Source organism: Camarhynchus parvulus, chromosome 3 (genome assembly GCF_901933205.1).
Source record: "Camarhynchus parvulus chromosome 3, STF_HiC, whole genome shotgun sequence".
Taxonomy (NCBI): Eukaryota; Metazoa; Chordata; class Aves; order Passeriformes; family Thraupidae; genus Camarhynchus; species Camarhynchus parvulus.
This window is the reverse complement of record NC_044573.1, coordinates 59,176,521-59,200,622: the sequence shown is the minus strand read 5'-3', so window position 1 is coordinate 59,200,622 and position 24,102 is coordinate 59,176,521. Positions and strand designations below refer to the sequence as shown.

The 24,102-nt window shown below is 38.2% G+C and overlaps 1 protein-coding gene across 4 annotated transcripts in view; it reads left to right on the top strand.

Annotated features, from left to right (window-relative positions):
- LAMA2 (laminin subunit alpha 2) overlaps positions 1-24,102 on the top strand; it is a 335,421-nt gene that overhangs the window by 214,053 nt on the left and 97,266 nt on the right. For 3 of the 4 annotated variants that reach the window (XM_030945039.1, XM_030945038.1, XM_030945037.1), the window contains exons 20-29: positions 478-584; positions 1,638-1,901; positions 5,291-5,471; positions 8,814-8,950; positions 11,341-11,574; positions 15,172-15,315; positions 17,687-17,866; positions 18,574-18,762; positions 18,857-19,095; positions 23,312-23,429. In XM_030945039.1, the coding sequence (XP_030800899.1) occupies positions 478-584; positions 1,638-1,901; positions 5,291-5,471; positions 8,814-8,950; positions 11,341-11,574; positions 15,172-15,315; positions 17,687-17,866; positions 18,574-18,762; positions 18,857-19,095; positions 23,312-23,429 (1,793 nt within the window). The remainder of the gene's footprint in view (positions 1-477; positions 585-1,637; positions 1,902-5,290; positions 5,472-8,813; positions 8,951-11,340; positions 11,575-15,171; positions 15,316-17,686; positions 17,867-18,573; positions 18,763-18,856; positions 19,096-23,311; positions 23,430-24,102) is intronic. The other variant, XM_030945040.1, reaches the window with a different exon arrangement.

Genomic DNA, 24,102 nt, shown 5'->3' with positions numbered 1-24,102 from the left:
TTTGCAGCCTGCCAACATTTCCTGACAACTACATGAACAGGGAGTGAACTCCAGGACAGCAGAACCAGCACATGGAGCAGTAACCCTCCCACTGGTTGGAGCTACATCCTGTACATACCCTGTGTAAGGGTCTGTACCCTTTTTGTGTTCTTCTCTCAGCACTGCTCTTCCCTTCCCCAAGACTCCGAGTCTCTGGGCACATACTTAGTAACCTGCCCTCCACATCCTGCTTTGATCTGAGAGGAGCATCTAAAACAAGCTGTTAATGGACTTGAGGCAAAATTTCTGACTGCAATAATCCGGAGAAAAATTCTGCATTAATATGGGCAGGTTAATATGTCAGTGTATGGGAGGAACACCTTCCTGCTTAACCCAGGCTGGGCATTTCTCAGGGTGGCAAAAGGTGCACTGTAAACATTTTGCTATTAGATTTAGCTTCAGGGAGCGCACTGACATCTCCTTCTTCTTCCTCTGCAGCCTGTCACTGTCACATGAATGGCTCCTTCTCAGAGGTCTGCGACTCTCGGACGGGCCAGTGCGAGTGTAAAGCCAACGTCATCGGGCGCCGCTGTGACATCTGCAAAGTGAGTGACCAGAAATTGGGCTTCCTTTCAGCTTTCTTCACTGTTTGTCTCAACTAAATATCATTTGGTTCTGGATAGGCTTTTTCTGTTGTTTAATTTTCACTTTAAGAACATATATGGATTGTTCTTATGTAGAGAAAGGTAAAATGATGGCTTTTAAAATATTTTCTAATCGTTTTCTAGAACAGAAACCAAGACATAGCATTTACATGCAATTAATGTATTTTAAGCCTCGCTGTACATTTGTACATGAGTACAAATACGTACAAATTATGTACTGTATATAAGTACATTTGTATACATACTATATACACTTCATATTTTGAATGCTTGATATAGAAAATTAGTTTAAAATATTGCAGCTTTGGGAGATAATTCTTTTATAAAGAAAACTGCAAAATGTCTGATAGCATCTGATGTTTATTTTTTTTAAAAAGCAGGGTGCTGGTTTAGTTCTGCTGGAATGTTCTGCCTTCATGTTTTTTTCTTAGGGTTTCTTCTTTTATTGTCTAAACAATGTATTATTTTTTGGTGAAAGTGTTTTTTGCCTTGACATTGTTTTCCTGTCTCATAAATCACTGCAGAGAAATATTGTTTCGTAAACTTTCACAGAGTTGTCTTCAGGCAACTAAGGAATATGCTATAGTTGGCTACACATTTCTCTAGTTCAACATAAGGACTCATGAGTTAGGCCTATGTCCTCAGAACACCTTCACCTGTGTGTAATTTAAAGAACATAAATAATTCTGCAGAAATCAAAAGGATCATTTTCACCTTTAAAATGATGTAATTTCTGAAGTGGTTTGCTCACACTCCATTTTCAATGGTATTTAAAGAGTCTGTTCAAAGCAAAATTGCTGGTATCAGTGGAATTTGCAGATTGCACAAGGTACCCAGCAAACATCTCAAGCTCATTAATACAATACTGGTGATTAATTGGAATTAATCTTTGTTTACTTCAGTGCTTACTCCTGTCTTTATTTCTGTGCCCTTTTATGTGGTGTAGTTTTCTTATCTTCACTTTCTAACAGTGTTTACTTTTCATTGTTCAAGCCCAACTACTTCTGGGCCCCAGAAAAGGTATTTTGTATACCCTGTGGCTGCAGTGCTTTAGGATCTGTGTCACTGCAGTGTGATATGTTGGGAAGATGTATCTGCAAATCAGGATTCACGGGCAGACACTGTGAAATCAGCAGACAGGTGCCTAAATTGGAAGAGAATGCGGGAAGCAGTCAGCAGATCCGAGTGCCCCCACGGAGGTGGGGCACCAGCAGTGCCAGTGGGTGCCCACGAGGTGCCTACCGGCCTGCAGCTCTGGTAATGGGAACCTCTGCTTTGCATGGGCTGGAGTATCCTGTTCGCTTGTGTTTGGAGCTCACACAAATTGCTTGGGTTTCTCATTTTAACACCTGTGTTACAATATAAGAAATTCACAAGAAACTGAAAGGCTCGGAAGACAAGCAGCGTTTTAGGACACTGTCCCAATCCTAAGTGCTTCATCTTGCAAGTGGTGATATCAGTGAGAAATCAAATGCCAGACTAAGTCCTAAAACACCACCATCCACAGCAGTATGCACAAAAGGCATGGGAGATGTACATAAATCAATGGAATCAGTGTGATTTTCTTGGACTTTGCAGGATAAGACTTGCTTTTCTGACAATTCACGGATCAATAGCTTAAGGAGGTTACAAGAAGAATCAGCCCCAGAGGCAAAGAGTTAAAATCTAATTTTAAAATATTGAACATAACTGGTGTTAAAAGTTCTCATTAGCAAATATTAGTGAAAGATTCTCAGTTACCTTGGCCATTTTTAACTCGGTGCTGGGCCACTTATGTGAACGTAACGCCCAGAATGATAGGAGTGTTTGTTCCTTAGCACAGACCAACAAAGCAACTTATTTCCTTAAATTAAGTAATTATGATACAACTGTTTCTAACAGAGCAGTATTTTAGGAATCTTGTTTGTTTTCCCTGCAACTCAAAATCCCCACATTTACCACACCCTGTTTGAAAAATATGTAGCAGTGTTTTTCATCCTCAGCTTAACTCTGGGACCCATGCTATATTTGTTCATATAGACTTCCTTGGAGAAATTAGTTTTTTCCAATTAAAAATGTATTAGATTACTGTGTTACCCATGCAGTACACTGATGGAGACACAATATAATGACATATTCAGAAAATTCAGTGCATTTCCTAATTGTAGTCTATGATCTTACCTCTTGTTCAGTAAATGTGATTCTTAGAATTTCTGTGTGTAAGCAAACTTTGCTGAGAACTTTAACTTGGGGTTGAAGTTTGCATGACTGATCAAAATGGCATTGTGTGCAGCACTCCTCACAGAACGCAACCCAGCATGGTGGTGGTCTTTTCCAGTTTAACACAGTGTGGAGTGCTGATACCAGACTTTTTCTGACTGTTACCCATATAAACAGAATTTATTTGATCCTAGCAAACTTTATCTTGGGAACTGAGGTGCACGCTGTGCATTGGTTACTTCACTGCATGAATCTGAATGTCTGTCTTGAGATTGTGTGTATTCACATTTCTATGTTTCTTTCTGTGTAAAAGAAATCTTTAGAGATAGTCAAGTATTTTATTGAACCTTGAGTTTAATTAAATGAGTTTGACTACCTCTTTCTCTCTGATATGCCATGTTTTGTCAGGTAGAAGTATGAAATTTGCAGAACATTTCAATTAGAGTTTGGAAATGAAGATCAGTGTAATTCTTTATTACATGTATAATCAACCATTTGCTTAGGTTTGTATGATTTCCAGGCCAAATTCTGACCATAGATATGGTCCTGTATTCTGAAACCTATCAGCAGATTCTCTGTGTGAGTGGGGAACTTCTGTATTAACCTCAAAGATCAGATTTCAGGACTTTTCCATGGAAAGCTTCTGAAGTTTCAGAGAATTCACCAATACAAAAAGTTAGTTAGGGATTCTACTGTAGAACAAATCCATATGAAATAGTAGTCATAGAATCAGTAAGGTTGAGAAGGACTTCCAAGTTTATTGAGTCCAACCTTTGACTGATCACCACTTTGTCAACTAGACCATGTGCCATATCCAGTCATTTCTTGAATGACTTCCCCACTGCCCTGGGCAGCCTGCTCCAATAGCTGACCACCCTTTCAGTGAAGAAATTGTTCCTGTTTTCCAACCTGAGCATCCCCTGGCATTGCCTGAGGCCGTGTTCTCTTGTCTTGTTGCTGGTTCCCTGGGAGGAGAGGCTGATTCTCTGGCTACAGCTCCTTTCAAGGATTTGTAAAGAGAAAAGTTTCCCCCTGAGCCTCCTCCTCTCCAGGCTAAACACTCCCAGCTCCCTCAGTCATTCCTCATAGAACTTGTGCTCCAGACCCTTCACCAGCTCCATTGCCCTTCTCCGGACAGGCTCCAGCACTTCAATGTCTTTTCTTCTTGGAAGCGGCCCAGAACTGGACACAGCGCTAGTGCTTAGCACAGAGGCACAATCACTGCCATGGTCAAAGCCAGCACAGCTCCATTGATTTGAAGATCTACTGGTTTATTGTTGGTTAAAAATTAACACCTCATGCCTGAATCACAAAGTAGCACATTATAAATTAAATATCTTTCACTTTGTTCCAATTATATTCATTAGCAGTGATCTAATTGGTATCTTATTTTTAACATTCTGCTTTTCTGTCAAACTCACTGATAGATTTTATTATTAATGTTGTAACATCAATTTCAAGTGAAGTTATTAATACGATTTGGATTTCAGTATACACTGAAAATCATCATGCCTGAAAAACAGGTAGAGAAGTACTCCCATTTTAAAGCACTCTATCTCAAGACTGAGTTTGTCATTTGAATATCAAGTCTGGTTTGTTCCAAGGAGCCTCTGTTGGTTGATGCAGTGAACCTCACGAGGTCTTTTGCTTGAAAGCTTTGTGCAGAACTCTGTATCACAGTATACAAATGAGCGTGTGTCTTCCCTTCTTTACTTTTTGCACTCCACTAGTGAAGTTAAGGAGAAAATTTCTTACTACAGTTGATAACATCTACTCTGGTTCTGTAGAACTTTATATTGATTGCTGCAAAAAAGAAAGAAAAGGAAGAAAATAGAAGAGAACCAAAGGCCTAATCCAAAGACAGAGTTTTTTATATCTTAAAAAAAATCCCCCTTACTTTTTTGTATTGTACAGAAATACACTATCTCTATGTTCTTCTAAAGTTATTCCTATACATCATTCTAAAGAATTGCCTTTAAGTTACTGTATACAGATATTGCCTTTATTCAGAGGAGATAAAATGGAATTCAGAGGCTTTCCAGTTGAATCGATCTCCATTCATAGCTAAGAATTTGAATTCACACTCTTAGCAACAAACTCTTGCCTGACATAGCCTTACAACCAGAGATGGGATATGTATTTTGCACTGACATACCTTCCATTCCAAGTGAAAAATGTACTTAGGCAAACAGCCTCATAAGAAAGGTGTTACATTGCAGAACATTCATTATAGCATCAGGTAATGTTCTGAAATCTTTATTCTTTCTCAGAAGTGTAGAGCATTTAGTGTCCTTGCTCCAGAGTTTTACCACTACAATTTAACCTGTTAAAAGCAGTACTTCAGTGATGAAGAGGAAAGAGCAACCCTGATCTCCTTACACTCTCAGCTTTTCCTCTTTTCTCCTGGTAATCATTCCATGTACTAACTGCTCTTCACTCTGTGGCAGCCTGGAACATTTGGCTTACAGTCTTCCAGAGGATGTGTTCCCTGCAACTGCAACTCCTTTGGTTCCAAGTCCTTTGATTGCGATGGAGACGGGCAGTGCTATTGCCAGCCTGGAGTGGCAGGAAAAAAGTGTGACCGCTGTGCACATGGGTTTTACAACTTTGAAGAAGGAGGCTGTACCCGTATGTAAATGTTTTCCATATAAGCACAGATTGATTTGTTTGTTTATTTATTTATTTGTTCCTAACATTCTAGTTTGGCTAATTTTGGATTGCATAGTGAATTTTCCTGACCGGGGGTTCATAGACAGCCTTGAGCATCATGCATTTGACAAGGGTGGTGATTGGCAAGAATGAAAGACCCAAGCCATTTCTGCTATTTTATGAAGATTTTATGAATTTTATTTTATTTAAGAGGAACAGGAATGTCATTTACTCCATGTAGTGTCTGCCAAAAAAACTCCATGAAGTTCCTATAATTTAGTTAAGAATATCATAGAACTTTGATTAAAATTTTTGCCAAATCACATCAACTTGTGGGGGTGTAAAAGGAAAACAACAAAAACACCAACTCCCTTTCCTTCTAGTTTTATCCCAAACCTTTTCATTGTTCTTATATGGTTGATCCTCTTTCATTACCACAGTCCTTTCCTGCACAGTAATATTTAGTTGCTTACTTGAACTTTGTGTGTACAAGAAGATCTTTAAATAAAACTATCTGCTATATCCCTTGTGTAAACACATGAAAAATCTCCTTTTCTAGATGCTGAAACTCCAGCATTAGACATAAATATATCCAGCCACCTCTTTACCTTTATTTTTTTTCCTTTTGGAAATCAGGTCAAAGACTGAAATGAATGCTTCCTATTCTTGAAGTAGTGCAGACTGCTATATTAAAAAGAACCCAATCAATAGGTTTCTTCACAGGGAAATATCCATCTTTCCTGATAGAACTGTGTTTTTCAAGTCTGAGAGACTCATTTATGTGTGATCACAGGACACATAGATAGTTGTCTAGTGTGACTGACTGCTGGGATGCCAGAATGCTTTTATTATTCTTTAGGTATAAAGTATATTATTTCCAGAAGCAGAAATCACAATGTCTCATAATCTGTTCTTGCTCCTTTCCTACCCAGAATGGCAGCACAAGGAACAAGTTTAGCTCTCTGCCTTTTCTTACTCTTTTTTTTAATGGAAGGAGCATCGAGGCCTTGAGACCCATATTTGTTCAGCAAAATTCAATTTTACTTGTAGTGTGGATAAACCTTGAAACAGGCTGGATTATAGATTATGTTTGAAAATGTTGGCTCTATGGTGTTATCTCCCATGGGAATGAAGGTTTCAAAAACACTTAGAGGTTTGAAGAGTTCACAGACATAGGCACCTTGGAAAAGGGAGAGATTGTTCCCAGGCTCACTGATGAGAGAGCTTGAAATAAAATGCAAATGATAACTGCAGTCCTAAAGCCTTTAGCAATTAAATGAAGGGCAGAAAATTCTATCGTTTATGATTAGCATCTTATTCTAACATTCCACCGGTTAAAAGCACATCACTATTGTGAAACACAACAAAATGTTGATAACTACAGCTGGGGAAGGAAAATGAGAGGGCTATTAATGAAATTGCACATTAAAATTTTAATTGCTCTCTTGTCAAAGTTTAAAATGACAGGGTTTAAGAAACAGCAATGAAATGGTAAAATGCTGTAGATCCAAGTAGCATTTTAAATATAAATATATTGGCCTGTGGTCATCAAATGTTTAAAGCAACAGCAGCAGCTATAGATGTTGAGAAAACTCAGAATTTTGAAAGTTCCAAAATTAATAGAACGGGTGGAAAGGAATTCTGTTTTCAGTGTGCTCATTTTTCCACATTTATTTTCAGTAGGCTTCTTATGTATTCCTTCAAATGAAAAAAAAATTAAATTATGAATCACAAAGAAAATCAGAAATTTAATAGAAGTATATCAAATCATGCTGGAAGGAAAAGTGCAGAAAAATTAATTTCATTGTGACAGTTAAGTATCAAATAAAATATTGGACCTCTTTTATCTAGCATTTATCCAAAAGGAAAATAATTTGATTTTTTCTTGTGCAATATAAAAATCCATAAAGCCTAAAAACCCACTGAAAGCATAGTCAGTGTTGACATTCTAGCAGCAAAGATACAAAAGAGGCTTCTATTTCACTATTGCTTGCAACAGTTGTGTTGTATTTTTTTCCCTCTTATTTTGAAAAATAATTACAAAAGTAAAAATAGGAAAAACATTTGAGTATCTCCTTCCCCTCCATGCCTTTTTAGCCAATTTTGTGCAAGACCTGTAAGCCCATAAATGAGCTGTCACAGATGAAAGCCTCAGTTTCCCAATGAGATGTATTCTGAAACTTCAAGCTGCAGTGTGTGAAAATATTTTAAATAGCATGCAACACATTGTGTTCCTGCCATGAGGCAAAACTTGCTATCTTCTTTGCATCAATTTTCTTATCTTGAAGGCATTGGTGGGGAAAAAAAAAAGGTCAGTTCTTATTTGAACTATAGATAGGAGTTCTATCTTTGCACATCCCTTGTTTTCTAGTTTCAATCTGAAGTATTTCACAGTAAAGGCAATGAACATAAATGAAGCCCTCAGCAGCAAAGTTACGCTGCCCTTTAAACACCCGGAGAAACAGGTTATCATACAGAGAGTCAGTTTGCTTATGGTGCTTTTCACTGACCTCATGGGTTATGTGGATGATGGGTGTGAAAACAACCACACACCAGTTCTGCTCTTTCAATAACTTGTATGTCTTGTGCCCCTTAACTACTTATCACTTACATACCTTGAATCTGTATTTGCCACCAATGAGTTGTTCACTTAATAATCTTTTAAGAACAAAGGCCACTTCTGGAAGCACTTCCAAACCTGAAGTATTTTTAATTTGGTATAATCTGCAAAGAATTCCAGTTTCCCATGGAGAAGAAACATCAGTTTGTTGATGTCCTCCCAAGGCAGAGGATATGTAAGCTGAAAAAGAAGGAATAGAAAGGGAAAAAGAAACCTAAACACTTTTTTTGCCCTTTATGGAAAGTCTCTTTAGAGCAGCAGAAATTTCAGAAGGTATAAGAGGTTAAATATTTGGTATGAGAGGTTAAATAGGCTGCAATTTCCCTGCATAGATAGCTCAGAGGCCCTCAGGTGGCCTCTTAGAGGAGACAGCATGGGCCCAGAAATTGTATAGCAGCACTCCTGCAGTTATGTCACAAGAGTGCACCATCTCAGAAGTCTCTGCACTTCTGCAGTTGGTGCCTTTATTTTTCCCATTCTCTTCTCATTGTAACTACTTCAACCAGTTAACCTGTGTTTCACTGCTCCTGGTCTTGGTTTCTCGGGGTTTTCCCCTACATTTTCTGCCCCATCGTGTCCACAGATAACTGAGTCCACTGTACAGTAAAAGAATGATCCTAACCCTGTTAAGGTCTGCTCTCCAGCTGTCACATAAAAGGATAACTTTTCCTCTGCTTTATTTTTTTCTGTCTCCCGTGAAGCCTGCGAGTGTTCACGGTTTGGCAATAACTGTGATCCCGTCAGTGGACGCTGTATCTGCCCTCCCAATACTGTTGGAGAGATGTGTGACAAATGTGCACCAAATCACTGGGGCCATAACATTGTCAGTGGCTGCAAGGTGAGTGGATTTCTATTTTCTCTATGTGTGTTGTCTCTTTCACAGTAATTTATAACTGGAACACAGTTTTTGGCTTGTAAATTGTGGTTTGTCTCCATATTGTAAGTTTTGGTGTAAATGTTGGCAATTTGTTACTGCTGCTGTAGTGGACTACAGATCCTCTGTCTCAGGTATGCAGCCTGTAACACAAAACACCCTGTTGGTTCTGCTGTCACACTGAGTCAGGGTCCCGCTTGAGCCCGATTTTATTTTATTATAGCTGTGTTTTACATGGCTGAGGAGATTACCACAGTATTGAATGAGGTGTGTAGATGTGTATTTATCAGTAATCAGCAGTGCCTTTGGGGAACAAATTTACTTTGGCCTTAATGATGACACCACTGGGAATTTGTACTCAGTTTGCTTGAGAAAGGCTTCAATTTGTGCATAAAAGACAGCAAGGAGAAAAGAAACATCCACCTTAGTTATAAATTGCACTTTATTCCCCTGTTCTTAAAGGGGAAATAAACCTTATAATTAGCCTTTAAATCCTTCTTATTCCAATATTTGACACAGAATTAAAATATCTGAAGAGAAGGGAGAAGAAATAGGAAAACAAGGATAGAATATCGAGGAGGCCATGAAAGCTGTTGTTAATGGCCTTGAGTTTAGTGGCACAGTGTTCAGTTAAGGTTGAAAACTGGTGACAGTGGACATCATGGAAAGTTCAAATGCCTTCTTGCTCCCTGGTGTGCTCATTGATGATACGGGATTTAATAGTACTGCTACAATTACTCCAGAAAACGATATGGAACATAGTCATACACCATTAATACTTGTTCTTAAAAGGCTGTTAGTCATGTAGCTCAGACTGCGAAGCAATTGACAAGAATGATTTTTTTTTGTATGTATGTAAAACTCCTGTGAAACCTCTGCAGTGCTGCTGTGATATAGATTCTTGGCTTCTGAAACCAGCCTAATGAGGTTGAAGACCTCTGTTTGAGCTCTGGAGTATATTCTCTGATTGTCTCTTAAGTGAGCACATTAGTATGACAGTTCCATGGCACCATCTAAATTAATGATGATCTATCAGCCTACATCTCTTTCAGTGTGTTGCTGCTAATTTCTGCAAAGTGAGATGTGAATCTCTTGCTTTGCAGTCTTTGCAGAAGATTTCCAAGGCTGTTGTAAGTCTGGGATAGAAAGCATTGTAGAAAACTGCATAAACCACACATAGTATCTGATTGTAATTTAGGTTTTGATATTGCACACCAAGATACTTCAGAGAATGGTGAGCAATGTGCTCTCTCAGCTTTGTGTTCAAATGCATCTTGTAGAATAAAGTTCTTTCTGTCAGAATGTTTTATTTTTTTAGGTTGGGTAGTCATCTTGCAGACTGTATATTTCCTGTATGTATTCACCTTCTTTAGAAGTGGTGTTTTCAGATCAGAGGAAAGGTGGTCTAAGTAGTTATGTAATAAACAGTTTTGCTTGGAAACTGAATCCACATTTTCTTCCTCTGTTTTTCAGCTTTGTGTCTGTAATTTTAGCAAGTCTATCCATGTCAGTTACTGTGGTAACCTGTACTGCTGGTACTGAGTTTTTTGCTGTAAGCTGAACTTCTCCATATGATATTCTGGTCACATCAGTGATTACAGCCAATGTCTTGTATTAACTGTGCAGTGCTACCACAGTAATAGCACTGAGGGATTCTTCTGTTCTTTGGAAATCTTCAATTTTCCCTGCAACTTTTGTATTCAATTTCTAGATACCCTGGAAAATCACCTATTTCTATCCTCACTTGCCTGTGCAAGTCTTATTCTGTGAGGGAGTTTACTTCCAGATATTTCACATGACTAAATCTCTAGCCCTTCCTGTGCAAATTACTGTCATCTAGGAGTCTTGTTTGTAGAAAGAGGATAGTTACCTGTGTGATAGATAATAGACAGGTAATAGACATTGAACTAGGTTCCTCTGGAACCACTGAACCCATTGCTCCTGAGGAATTCCAGTTTTAGGAAAGTGTTCTGAACATGCCTGCAGAGAATTTACATACAAAATACTTCTTACAGAGTGCTTGTAGTTTCTGAGTTAATTTTGTCCACAAAGTATTCCAATATCCTTGACCCTTTTGGGTTTATTTCTTTTCAATGCCTAACTTATATATGGTAATATTTATAGAAGACAATCCCACCAGTGTTGTGAATGTATTTAGTGTAAATTCTTGACCCATGTTGAATAAAAATACATTACTGGCCTTATAATTTAAACATGTTATTTTTAGACAGTGGAAAATAACTGCTGTATTTTATTTATAGATACTTAAAAGAGGTGAATTGCTTTTTGGTTGGGTTTTGGTTTTGGTTTTTTCAGAAGCACAATTACAATTGCCTTTTTTCTCTCATTTTCAGCCCTGTGAGTGCAGCCTCATTGGAGCCCTAAGTTCTCAGTGTGACTTAAATACAGGCTGTTGCTTCTGCCGCCCTGAATTCTCTGGGGAGAAATGCACCGAGTGCAGGTTGGGCTACTGGAATTATCCCCATTGTGTGGCTTGTCAGTGCTTCCTGGCTGGGACAGATCCACAGAGCTGTGATGCAGAGGGAAAGTGCTCATGCGTTGATCATTCTGGCCAATGCAGCTGCAAGGTAGGACAATGAAGGTTGTAAACTGATCTAATAACTGCTGAGAAGTTTATTTCAGATTTCATTGGCACTTGCCCTTACTTGTTCAAACAGTACATACAGAACAATCTCCTTGGTTTTCATAGTGCATTTGCAAACTGATGTGGGAGGAGTCCAACGTAAAGAAAGACTTCAGGGTTTATCAGTTGCTTTTCCACATACTGACACTTGCCAGTATAACATCCTCTTAGGAGGATCCTTAGCATCCTCTTTTCCCCCCAATTTCTACTTCTGTCTATTCTTACAGAACTGTTGCCAGTTCATCCCCATAATACAATTCTTGTTCAGATTCTGGGCACAATAAAAGCAAACACATCAGTAACCACAGTATGCCACAGTGCTAATTCAAAGTACATTGACTTAAATGGAGTCAATATTCATCATTTCATGAGGAGAATTCACTGCAATAGTATCTGTTCGGAGTAGACTTCATCCAATTCAGGATCATTAAAGCAAAGACTTTTGGCATCATCATCTTGGCAACATTCTTATTTGGAATTGTGCTTGGTAGAACAGCACACTTAGGTTGTTTGAGAGTTGGCTGGATTGCTGAGCTTACAGGGCACTAATTAGTGGTTTGATATGCAATTGGTAGCCAGCAAGCAGATTATCCCAGAGCCAGTACCTTCCTCAGTGACACAGATGACAGAATTCATGATTAGCACATTTGAAAATACTGCTGATTTGGAGGAGGTTGAGGTTGACATGCTGAACGGTAGAATTACTGTCTAGAGAGTTCTTGAAAAGCCTGATGACTGGGAAAATAGAAAGGTCATTAACTGGAGTGGAATGACCTCAAGAAACAGTACAGTTTAGGAGGAAGAAGCCTGAGTGGCAATCCTGCTGGAAAACACAATATAAACCAACTGTATAATCTCATGGTAAATAAGGCAAGCTGCCCACTGGTCTGGGTGCAGTGAGCACTGTGGCCAATGCAGCTGCAAGGTAGGACATCACAAAGAGCATGGTGAGCAGGGGAGAAGCTTTATCTACTCAGTGCTCTACTCTTACCGTAGCTGGTGCTGGTAAGACTGCACTTGGAAATGCTGTCCAGTTTTAGAGCTTGATTTGAAAGTGTTGTTGAGAAATTGAAGAGGATCCAGACAAGAGTCTCACAGCAGATGATCTGTGGGGATGTACTGAGAGAGCAGGACCCTGTCTTAGGCTGAAAAAAAGAGGCTAATAAGAGGAAATGCAATTACAACCTATTAGCCACTTCGAAGAGTAGTTGATGAAATAAAGTCCTTTCTGATGATGGCAGAAGATGTAACAAGGGACAACAGCTGCCAAAGGGAGCTTGGGAATTTTGGGTTGGACATTAAAAAAAAAAAATCAGAGTTATGCAGTAGTGGTACACATTATCCAGAAAGATGTGAAATGTCCATTCTAGGAGACTTTCAAGAACTGTCTAGAAAGAGGCATGGGTAATGTGACCTAGTATTGGTGATAGCTGTACTTCTAGGGGGTGGTTTTTTAAAGTGACCCCCGGAGAATCTTTCTGTGATTTAGATTTATTTTTCTTCTTTAGGTCTGTATTGACACAATGAGATAGTAAAATGGAAGGATGAATTCAAATAATTGAATAGCCAGGTAATTATTTTGTTAAATGGGCAACAGTCACTTAATTCTGAGTTTCAAGACACAGAACTGTAGAACAAATTAGGTTGGAAGTGACCTATGGAGGTCATCTAGTCCAGCACCTTATCTGAAAGACACTGCTGAGGCAGTACTTCCAAGCATGGGGAGAGATTTCACGGCCTCTTTGTGCAAACGGCTTGACCACCCTCCCATTTTTCTGGTATATTTGAACAGGAAACATTATGTTCTATTTCACAAGTACTGATTCATTTGATGATGACACCATAAGAAAATGGAAGTGAGTTGACCACATGGACTGTCTGAATAAAACTCGGTGCTATTTGCCCTGTGCCAGCCTCTGAAATGCAGAAATGGAAGTGTCTCAGTTCTTTCAGCCTCTCCTGATCCATGATAAGCAGCAGCCCCTCTAACCAACTCAGTGCCCCATTTCTGGATTAGGTCCAGCATGTCACAGAACTGGTCAGGTTGGAAGGGATCACTGGAGGTCATCTAGTCCAACTCCCCTGCTCAAGCAGGATCCCCTCGAGCACGTGACTCAGGGCTGTGTCCAGACTGCTGTCTCCAGAAAAGGAGACTCCACAACTTCTCTGGGTTGTCATTTTTCTTGTGGTTCTTGTAAGCACTAAGTAGAAAGAGTGGGAGTTCGTGGCATTTTAAAATAGAAGTGTTTCTTTGTTGATTCTTTTAAGGCTAATAACATAGTTGCTTCTGTGTTTCTCTTGAGTGCAAATAAACAGTGTATATTTAGCTGATGATTAATGATAAGGAAGTGCAATTGACATGAAAAAAATTCAAAGCAAGCAAAAATCGCCATATATGAGAGAAAATGGACAAATAATACTGAACTAAGTAAGCATTTTTCCCCCCAGAATTTTAATCTAAGGTTAAATTTAAATCTAGTGTTGGTTAATCTTTTGTGTAACTTTTTTTGAAATAGTTGTATATTGAAGAAACTAGATTTTTATCAAATGATAATAGGTCCCATTTAAACCTGCTGTTACAGCTGCAGAAATGAGCTCTCAAAGGCTCAGGAGCCTCATTGTCAACTCTGACAAAAAGCAGCAAAATCTAAGCTAAATACAGTGTACACACATTTGTTGATAGAACATGTGGAAATGAGGGTTAAAACTGGGAAATCCTGAGGGATAATGTTGGTTTCTTGTATAAGCTCTGGAAAGTTTATTTTTCTTTTAAACTGACTTTTTCACACTAGTCTCAAGAGAACAAAAAGGGTGTGTGGGGAGAAAAAGCCAACCAAGTGTTTTCATATTGGTGACTATTTTTCTTTTTAATACCTTGGTCTCAGTATGAAAATGGTTTTAAAAGGCTCTGCATAAATTATTGTGTATCTACCCTATCTGGAATAGCTTTTTATTTGGACTAATTGAAAAATGAAAATAAAAGCCTTGACATTACAACAGTGAAACATTTCAGCCTTGTTAATACTGTTCAATGATGTGGAAAACAATCATGAAGAGGGGAAAGCTTTTCTCTTCAGAATTTCCATTAAAATACATTTCTCAGCAAGAACATTTAGTGCAGTACCTTAAATATCTGAACACGTCAATGCTAATTCGTATTAAACAGAAGGCTTGATTAACATGGGCAATTTCAGAACAACTTGTTTTTCTTATCTTATCAATCAGTTATTGAGCATGTCATGCCCAAAGTGCCATTTAATTTTTCTGTGCTTACAACTTTCAGTGTGAGGCCAGCATCTATTGCTCAGAGCTACTCAGTGGATACAAATGCAAATGCCTTAATTACATTAATTACATATGTTTGCATACACACGTGATAAGAACCTGGAGAGTTCCTTGAATATTTCCTAAAGCTTATTATTATTTCTTGCTGCACCCTCTTATTATCATTACAGTAGGATTTTCTGTTTCTATCGCTACCTTGAAATAAAACTTGATTATTTTTTCCCATTTAAAAAAACTCTCTCTCTCTCTCTTGCAGGTTAACGTGGAAGGTGTCCACTGTGACAGGTGCAAGTCTGGTACATTTGGTCTCTCTGCCAGAAACCCACTTGGCTGCAGCAGTTGCTATTGCTTTGGCCTGACTGCACAGTGCAGCGAGGCAAGGGGGCTGAGCCGCGTGTGGGTGAGTAGGAAACTGCTGAGCCATGTAATGCGATAATGTTGTTTCCTGCTGGCATCTTTTAGTCAGGCACTGAGAGGTAGCTAGAAAATGGCCAAACATTTAAACAATCACTTTCCTCTTCATGCTTTGAGGAGTGGTGAGAGCGGTATGTTCCATTAGCCAGTCAGGGTCAAGACATTAAAAGGAAATAAGTAGATAAGAAAATGAGTGATAGGATAGCTGACATCCAGCCAAAGCTATTAAACCCCAAAAAAGGGCAAGCTGGTCATGTGGGGAAATTATGCAGTCTAATGCATTGCAACATAATCCCTGGTACGTGATACACAGTTTACCCAGGTGTATTCAAGGGTCACAGATGCTTGTTGTCCAGCATAAATTTCCCATAGTTCAGTTAATCTGTTGATTTTCCTTGTTGGTTTTGTTGTTTTGGTGGGGTTTTCTTTCATTTTTTAAAAAGAGCTTATTGAAGCTATATTTAAATTCAAGCATGGAGGGGTATAATCCATCAGAGCAAACAAAGAGTTCTACACCTGTTTGTGGAAGAGGGCCTTGAGACCTATGCTGGACTGATAAATAAGGCAGACCAGATGTCTCCATTTTTCTCTACAACAAGCACAAAATACACGTTGAGATTGCTGCCATGCCAACTCCTCTGTTGCATTCTGGAGGAGAGATTTCTAGTGGAAAAATATTCATTCTGTCCCCATGTATGGTCAGGCATATCCCTACTTGAAAGAATGCCAACTATAGAAGGAATGTCTGCCTAATGCGAATCAGCCAAAGCCCCAGACTAGTCATGTACAAGGATCAGTTCGCTAAGGATTCCTTAGGCTGAAATCAAGTTAATCTCTCTTGCTTAATATTATATGGATAGTACTTATTCTCCCCTTCACTGTTCAATCCCATAGCACCTCTTTCCCTTCCCTGTGGATGAAGTGATTTATTATGATCTGACCCAGTTTTTCTCATTATTTCAGTTTTGCCCATCATATGCTGCTAGACTGGAGATGAAAGGCTGTAGAAGGCTGACAATTTATAAAATTTAATCAAGTTCCATAACAGCAACAGTTCTGGATAATTGTGCTTTGACCTTTGTGGCAGCACAAAGCAGAAAAAATTTAAACCTCCTGATTATTTTGTTTCTCTTTATTAATTTCCTTTTGTATTTATGCTCATATCTAAAAAAGTGTATGTCCATGTCATATGTAGTATTTGGTACTCTGATCTATTTCAGAATTGATACGGAACAGAAAAATAGGTGAGACTGTTCTGCCAGCTGCTACTGGCTATTTTGGGTACTCTCAGGTGCTTCAAATGGCATTAAACTTGTTTAAACAAGCAAATTCTGGTTTGTATGACAATAAGGCATAGCTGATGAATGACCTGAAATTCAAATGTGTTGACCCTTTTCTTGGTATCTAAAGTATTAAACAGTAAAGTACAGTTGTGATACAAAATCACTAAATCTCACTTAGGACTGGCAGTGTTAGGAGTGCTTCCATGTCTGATCAGTCCATAGATGCTGCTATGAATGGAAATACCAGGATACTGAAAGTACAGTCCAGGGTTTGGTTGATTCCTCATTACTTGAATCCTGTCTCATGACCAGTTTGTTGATGGTATGACTGTTACCTGTATTTGTTTTGTCTTCCTCACTTTTTGGGAGAAAGCAGTATTGATACCAGCCCTTTGCATCTGTTCAAGGATCTCACATTCCCTGAGATCCTTCCATTGGCACAGAATTACTAAGACTCTTACTACAGTTTTTGATCAAAATAACGATTTCAGTATAATGCTAATGAGACTTTGTCAACCAGTCTAAGAAAATTACAAGCACATAAGTGGCATCCTTGTATTTTTTTAATAAAGCTGAGTTTAGAGTTACAGAAACCTTCACTGAAGCTTTACTGTCTGCAAATTGCCTGGAGAACATTTAGCTTGAATATTGCATAGAAGTACCAAGGCATTGGACACTGTGTTTTACAGCTCCAGTGATCTATAAGTAGCGAGAAAGTGCTTCTTTGTAAGGTAACATTTCTCACAATCTGAACAAAAGAGGCCTGGGACTAAAATAGCACTATGAAAATCACTTCGATAAAATTCATGGAATCACTTGCTGATTAAAGTATTTTAACCAGTGCTGCTACATTCTTTGTTAACATGACGACAAGGTGCAAAAGGCTCAAGGGGAAAGTCATTATTAGCACTGTTCATACCTAAAGGAGTAGCAAGACTGCTTTGTGACAAATTGCTCATGATGTGCAATGAAATTACCTAGAAGTAATTTTTTAAAGAGCTAGAATTTAAAGATTAACACTTCATGGGGAAAAACAGAGTTAATTTTCTTCTCAATTTTTTCAAATATGCATAGGTGACCTTGAAGCCAGAGCAAATGATTCTGCCACTAGTGGATGAAAAGCTTCAGCGTAGCACTCTTTCAGGGATTGCATTCCAGCCTCCTGAAATAGTAGCAAATATAGAACAGGTGATGCAGGATCTTCGGTCAGAACCTGTTTACTGGAGACTTCCAGAGCAGTTTGAGGGACGAAAGGTAAACCTAAAACTCCACTGAATACTGATGTGGCTTTTTTTTCCCTTTTAATCTTATTTTATTATTTTACAGTGCCTTTTTTCCTTCCCAATAAGCATGTCTTCACACAGTAGAAGGTACTTCAAAAGAAAGTAAATGCTATTCCATTATTAAAAATTATTTGCTCTGTTACTATGGAAATTCATAAAATAACACAAACAATATTTTACGTGTTAATATCTGTAAATATCTATGTTCTATTTTTCCACTGGATAAATTTTCTCATAAAAATGTTATTTGAAAAATTAAGCTACACAAATTTAATATAACACTCTTGCCATTTTTTGTTTCTCTTATTTTTAAGCAAAAAATACATGATATTTGTAGATTACATGGGAGAAAATGATTGAAAAAACCATCCTTTTGGATATTGTTATGCACTCTGTGACAATTTATTTTGCACTTTTGATATTCTCGGTTTGGTGGAGCACCAAAGCACATATGAGGAAATAGATAGCATACTGGTTTTAGTGTAATATAATAACAAATTGTGGATGAATGTTTTTGAACACAGCCCTTGTCCCCAGATAGTTCCACAAGTACATATTGCTATTTTCTACCATGCATGCATTCATCAGGCTGCACATAGGTGCAGAGCATGTCTAGCTCCTTCCCAGGAATTTATTTTTAGCTAACTGAAAATGAGATTTCTTTTTGTGCTTTGCTAGCTGACCGCTTATGGAGGGAAACTGAAATATGCCATCTACTTTGAAGCACGAGAAGAAACAGGTTTTACTACTTACTCCCCACAAGTCATCATAAGAGGTGGGCCTCCCACAAATACAAGAATTATTGTCAGGCATATGGCTGCCCCTCTTATTGGCCAGCTGACAAGGCATGAGATAGAGATGACAGAGGTAACATTTCCATCTGCTTTTTTAGCCCAAAACTTAAGCCCATGGGTCTTTTGAATATTGTTAATAATCTGTCTTTTGTGTTTCTGTCTTTCAGCATGAATGGGAATATTATGGTGATGACCAAAGAGGCAGAAACCCTGGACCCTGGCAATATTATCATGGTAACCCAGGTCTTAATAGGACAACATCTCAGGGAGATTTCACCTGGAAACATTATGGAGATGAGTCAAGACCAAGTAGAACTGTATCCCGGGAAGACTTCATGAACGTGTTGTATGATGTTCATTACATTCTCATCAAGGCGACTCATGGCAATATCATGAGGCAGAGCAGGTAACTCTTTCATGCAGTGATCTGAAATGGTGCAGTAGTCAGATAATCTCATAGACCTCCCAGCTACTCCCAACAGAATTTGTATTTATGGCACCAGCTGTGAGCCATTGCTGAGAAGAAAGAGCAGACAGAATTTGTGTTTGGCATAGCGGAAGACACAGAAGAGGGAATTTTTATGCACTAGAAGATTTATATCACACTAGGCAAGCAGAATCTCTATCTTCAGGATCCTAGAACAGAAAACACATGTAGGCACATCACACATTATGAAACAAACCTAATGTATTTTTTGAATAAAAATCCACTTTATGAAAGCATGGTGCTGTAATTAAATATAGATGTTATCATATGAAGGAATTTTCTCCTGAAAGTGGGAAATTAAATATATTAGGGTCAGATTCCACATCTTCTGTTTAGTCTATTAATGAATCAGTTATGCAGGGAAATTAAGATATCACTAAATTTGAAGTGGACGTCAGGCAGCAACAGGATAGAAACAGTACAAAAATCTCTGCAATCTAAAGGTCAGCTGTAAGATTTACAGTGAAAGTAGCAGTCAATTGAACAAACAAGGAACAACTGCTTAGTTATCTATTCTTCAAAGAGGAGTCTGTTGTTTACAGCATATCACAAGGTGAACATGATTCAGTAAAAATATTGTTGTTGAGATATGCTAATTCTCTATCTAGATGTATAAACAGATAAGGCCTGCAAAGTGGAAAAAACAACGTCTTTTATTTCCACGCAACACTAGTAAAGCCTAAGTGTGAAGTTCTGGTTAATGGAATTCAAGAAAATAGTTATTAAAGTGCTCAGAGGATATCGGTGACCATCATTGCAGGCTAGAAAATATGACATGTGAAAGAAGATATAAAGAACTAGATACGTTTAGAAACTAGAAATTGCTTTAAGGTGCTTAAAATGTTGTCACAGAGAAAAAGGAAAGAATGAGCTCTTTGTTGCCATGGTGGGTAAATCAGAAACAAACATGAATTTAAACATCAGCAGGAAAGATCCACATTATAAACTGCTGGGGATAGAGATGTTCTAGAATAGCTTACATAGACTACTGCACAACGTTTTTAATAATTAATACACAATATCCCTTGCAATCAAAATTTATTGGCAAGGGGATGGGAATAATCAGAGATAAACTCCAAAGGTCTCCAGAAGTCCTTCTTATGATTCTGTCATAGAAATTATAAGCTAAAATTATTTCTAGGTTTCTAAGGTGTGAATAGGTTTTTAAGAGTTTGAAGGTCTTTGGAGTTTGAAGGTGAATAGTAGGGGCAGATACTGTGCAACTTCACAGCACTGTGTGACAGAAAACATTGTCATTGTTGCTGCTATTGTTTCTCTTTAAAGTATATAATTTACAGAAAAGTATTCATGTGGTTTGCACTGGCTAGATGCTAAATATTAGTAACAGATGCCATAAGTGTTTAACATTGGTCTAATTTATTTTGGCATAGTCCATTTAGGATATTGTATTACAAGCAAGGGGATTCCCAGGAAAAGAGTTATGAAGGTAACCCCAATGCAATGTGGAAAATTTGAGAAGCATATTCATGTTTCATGTATGTTTCTCCCTTCCCCCTGAGCAGTACAGTTCTTAGTTCAGCTGTGGAAGCAAAAACTGAGTACTATCTCAGCTGGAGCATCAAAAGGAAAGTTATTTTGAAACATCAGCAAAGCTGATTTTGTTCTGAGGTGTGTGTGACTCCTCTGACTGCACTGGGCCTGCCCTGCACCAGCATTTTATCAAGGCTGCCCAGTCACGAGGCAGTCAGAACAGGGGAGGACTTTTCAGTTCCAAGGCAGGTTTGCAAGGTGTCACTTAAAGAATCAGAATATATTTTTACAGCATGGCATTTCAGAATGTGACATTTTATGACAGCAGAGCTTAGCAAACAGTTCATCTGGTCTTTCTGGTAACTCTCCATCTGAAGTCATAACCTTGCATATTATTCTGTATTTGATTTTGGAGGAGGTTATGTTACAATGGATTTTTATGATCTGTCTAGTTAGAAAGTAAACATTTATCACGTGGCATCTGAGACTTTAGGTAGAATATAGCGGGAATACATTATTATTTTTTTCAAGTTAGCACCTTGAATGATTTCAGTGGAAATTTCGCATAAGACTAAAATATAAATCCCCAAAAATGTTTTTAAAGGTTAGTGGAATATTACCTTGCATAAGACTTGAAGGCTTGTATTAAAAACAAGCAGAGACCCTCTAAAGAGCAATATTTGTACTCAAATTTAAACATATGTTTGAATTAGGTGACAATAAAACATTTGTTTAGATAGAGTATGTTGTGCTTTCCAAATAAGGGCCCTTTTCTAAATTAGTAAAGCTTCTCTTTCCACTTGACTGAGCCTAGTAGAAAAAGATATATAAAGCTAAGAATCTGTGGATAGGAGGGGGAAAAGATATATGTGAAGTATTTTTACGGGTTTTTTAAGGTTTTAATAGTGCTTTAATTTCAATTGCAAAGTTTAAAAGCTGCAGGTAAGTGATAAACTACAGGAAAAACACTTTAAAATAAAGTCAAAGTAGCAGCAGCAATTGAGAACATAAAAATAGCTTCATTCTAGTGTTAGCACTCTATTAGCTAAACAGTTTAGTAGCAATGCTAATGTTGTTTCTGCTTCCAAGCTGTAGCATTATTAGTGATTTAGAGGTTTCTGCTCAGAATCCCTACCCAAACATTTTTCTCCTGTATTGTTCATTTTGTTGCCCTCATTTTCACACTCAACACTCTAAATGGAAACATTGCTTTTATTAGATTTTGTTTTGCAACAGGGCTGTGATAATAAATTTCTTGAATTGAAGTATGCTTTCAATTTCACTGCAAATTATTTCAATATTCCCAACAGTGATCAGGTAGCAGTTGTTTGGCTGCTGCCTAATAGACAGTTTCCAAAAGTCAGCCAAGCCTGACCTTCCTTAAGTAACATTTTCACACAAACAATAGGCAGCTTTGTGGCCCTAGAGCGTATTGTTATCTAAATACAGCTTTATGACAGTAAAGAGTTTTTCAACTGTGCCCTCACTTTTGAGAATGATGGAGAGGCAGATTGCATTTTCTTCTCCCATTAAATGTGCAGAGATTTTAATGTAACTTTTCATTGACATGTCAGATCCTAATGGTTTTGCCCTCTTTATTTTCAGTCTTCTGTTTTGACCTGGCTTTGTTTGCTTGGTTTGGTTTTTTGGTTTTTGGGGTTTTTTTGTTCAGTTTCCCTGTTGGACTGAACCCCTTTCTTCAGGTAGTAAGAAGAGAGCATAGGGTTTAAGTCACATAGGGTTAGATTGCTTTGGGGATTTTTGGGTTGACACAAGGTTATCAAGACCTGTGGGTCTGGTCATGTAACCTCAGTCACAAAACTGTCATCTCATTCAGTGCTGGGCATTTGCTTTTCCTCCATTCATCCTGACATTGGTACCTCTATGCCAATGAGCAGAACAGCACCACTCAGTCCCTCAGGAGTCATGGTCTGGGAAAAGTTGAACAGGTTGTGAGCATGAGGAGAGGTGAGCAGTTCTGTGAGCTCCTCTCCATTAGCACTGTGCTCAGACACTTACTGAATAGACTCTACCTACATTATTGACATTTATTTGGCCAGTCAGACAATCTTTGACATTTTGCCTTAGGTTAGCATTATATTTGAAGCTTTAAAATTTACACTACTCTGCACATTTTGTTTCTCTGAGGCAATAGGTGTTCCAGATCATAGCTTTCATTTAAGCAAACTAACAAATCCCCAAAATAAAGAAGTATACTTAAAATACAGCATTCCGACACACTGGGATTAAGTGTATTTCATTAGATTTTATATTTGTTGTCTTTGTCCATGAGGTACTCAACCCTATTTAGCGGTCAGCATTCATGCTGGAATGACTAGGAGTGGTTGGGAGGCAAGGATATTATTAGTATATATGTTATTTTCTTTTTTAAATAGTTGCCTCATTAAAAGCTCATTAAGAGGACAGTTTTACTGCCATACCCCTGAGAGTCATCAATTTCTTAATGAGTCCCTCCAAATGAAGAACCAGAGATGAATTTTAGTATGTTAACTTTAACTAGTTTGATCAAGAATCCTACAAACAGCCAAATGAGACTGTTTCCTCCTGTGCCTGACTGTGAAGTAACTGGGTTTGAGTGAGTGCTTGACTAATCTCATTGGAGGTGTTTGCTCTTTTTTTCCAGGATTTCTGAGATCTCCTTGGAAGTTGCTGAAGGTGGCCCTGTGTCCGGGATGGCTCCTCAGGCTCACTTGATAGAGAAGTGTGACTGCCCATTGGGTTATTCTGGTCTGTCCTGTGAGGTACAGTACTAACCTAACTCCCAGGAAAACTCTTTGTGCTTTTCTGGTCCACTCATTGGCAAGATGTGAATAGTAATTGGGTGTGAATTCATTTAACTGGCAGCAACTCTCCCTTAATTTAATAACTTATTTCCTCTCACAGGTATTTCTCTCACAGGGAATTTCAGCCCTTTTTTTTTATTGCTGTAGGCAAATATGCCACTGAAACCATGGCAATGACTCAAATACTTAAAATACAGAAAAGTGAGCTTTACTGGGGCAGCATCACTGATGCTGAACTGTGTGACTGATGCTAACAGATCAAGCCTTTTTGAACAGATAAGGTTGTAATAGTAAAATATTCACCAGGAGAAAAGTGTTGGTCAACTGAGTGACCTGGGTGCTCCTTATACATGCACTGTATTTATTTTTTACTTACAATTTCATGCTGAATTTGCATATTTCAAAAGTACCCAAGTGTTCTAGCGAATCAGCTGACTTGTATATGCTTTTGTAAAATGGATTTCATGATAGGTACCAGAGAAATTAAGATATAATACATTGGCTGCAGAATGTAAATTAATACTTCTGACTGTCTGTGCTCTTGATGATGAGACTGCCCATCTTTCTGTGTGCAGAATACCATGTTTTCATTTTTATTCAGCACAAGCAATTCTAAATTTACTGCTTGCAA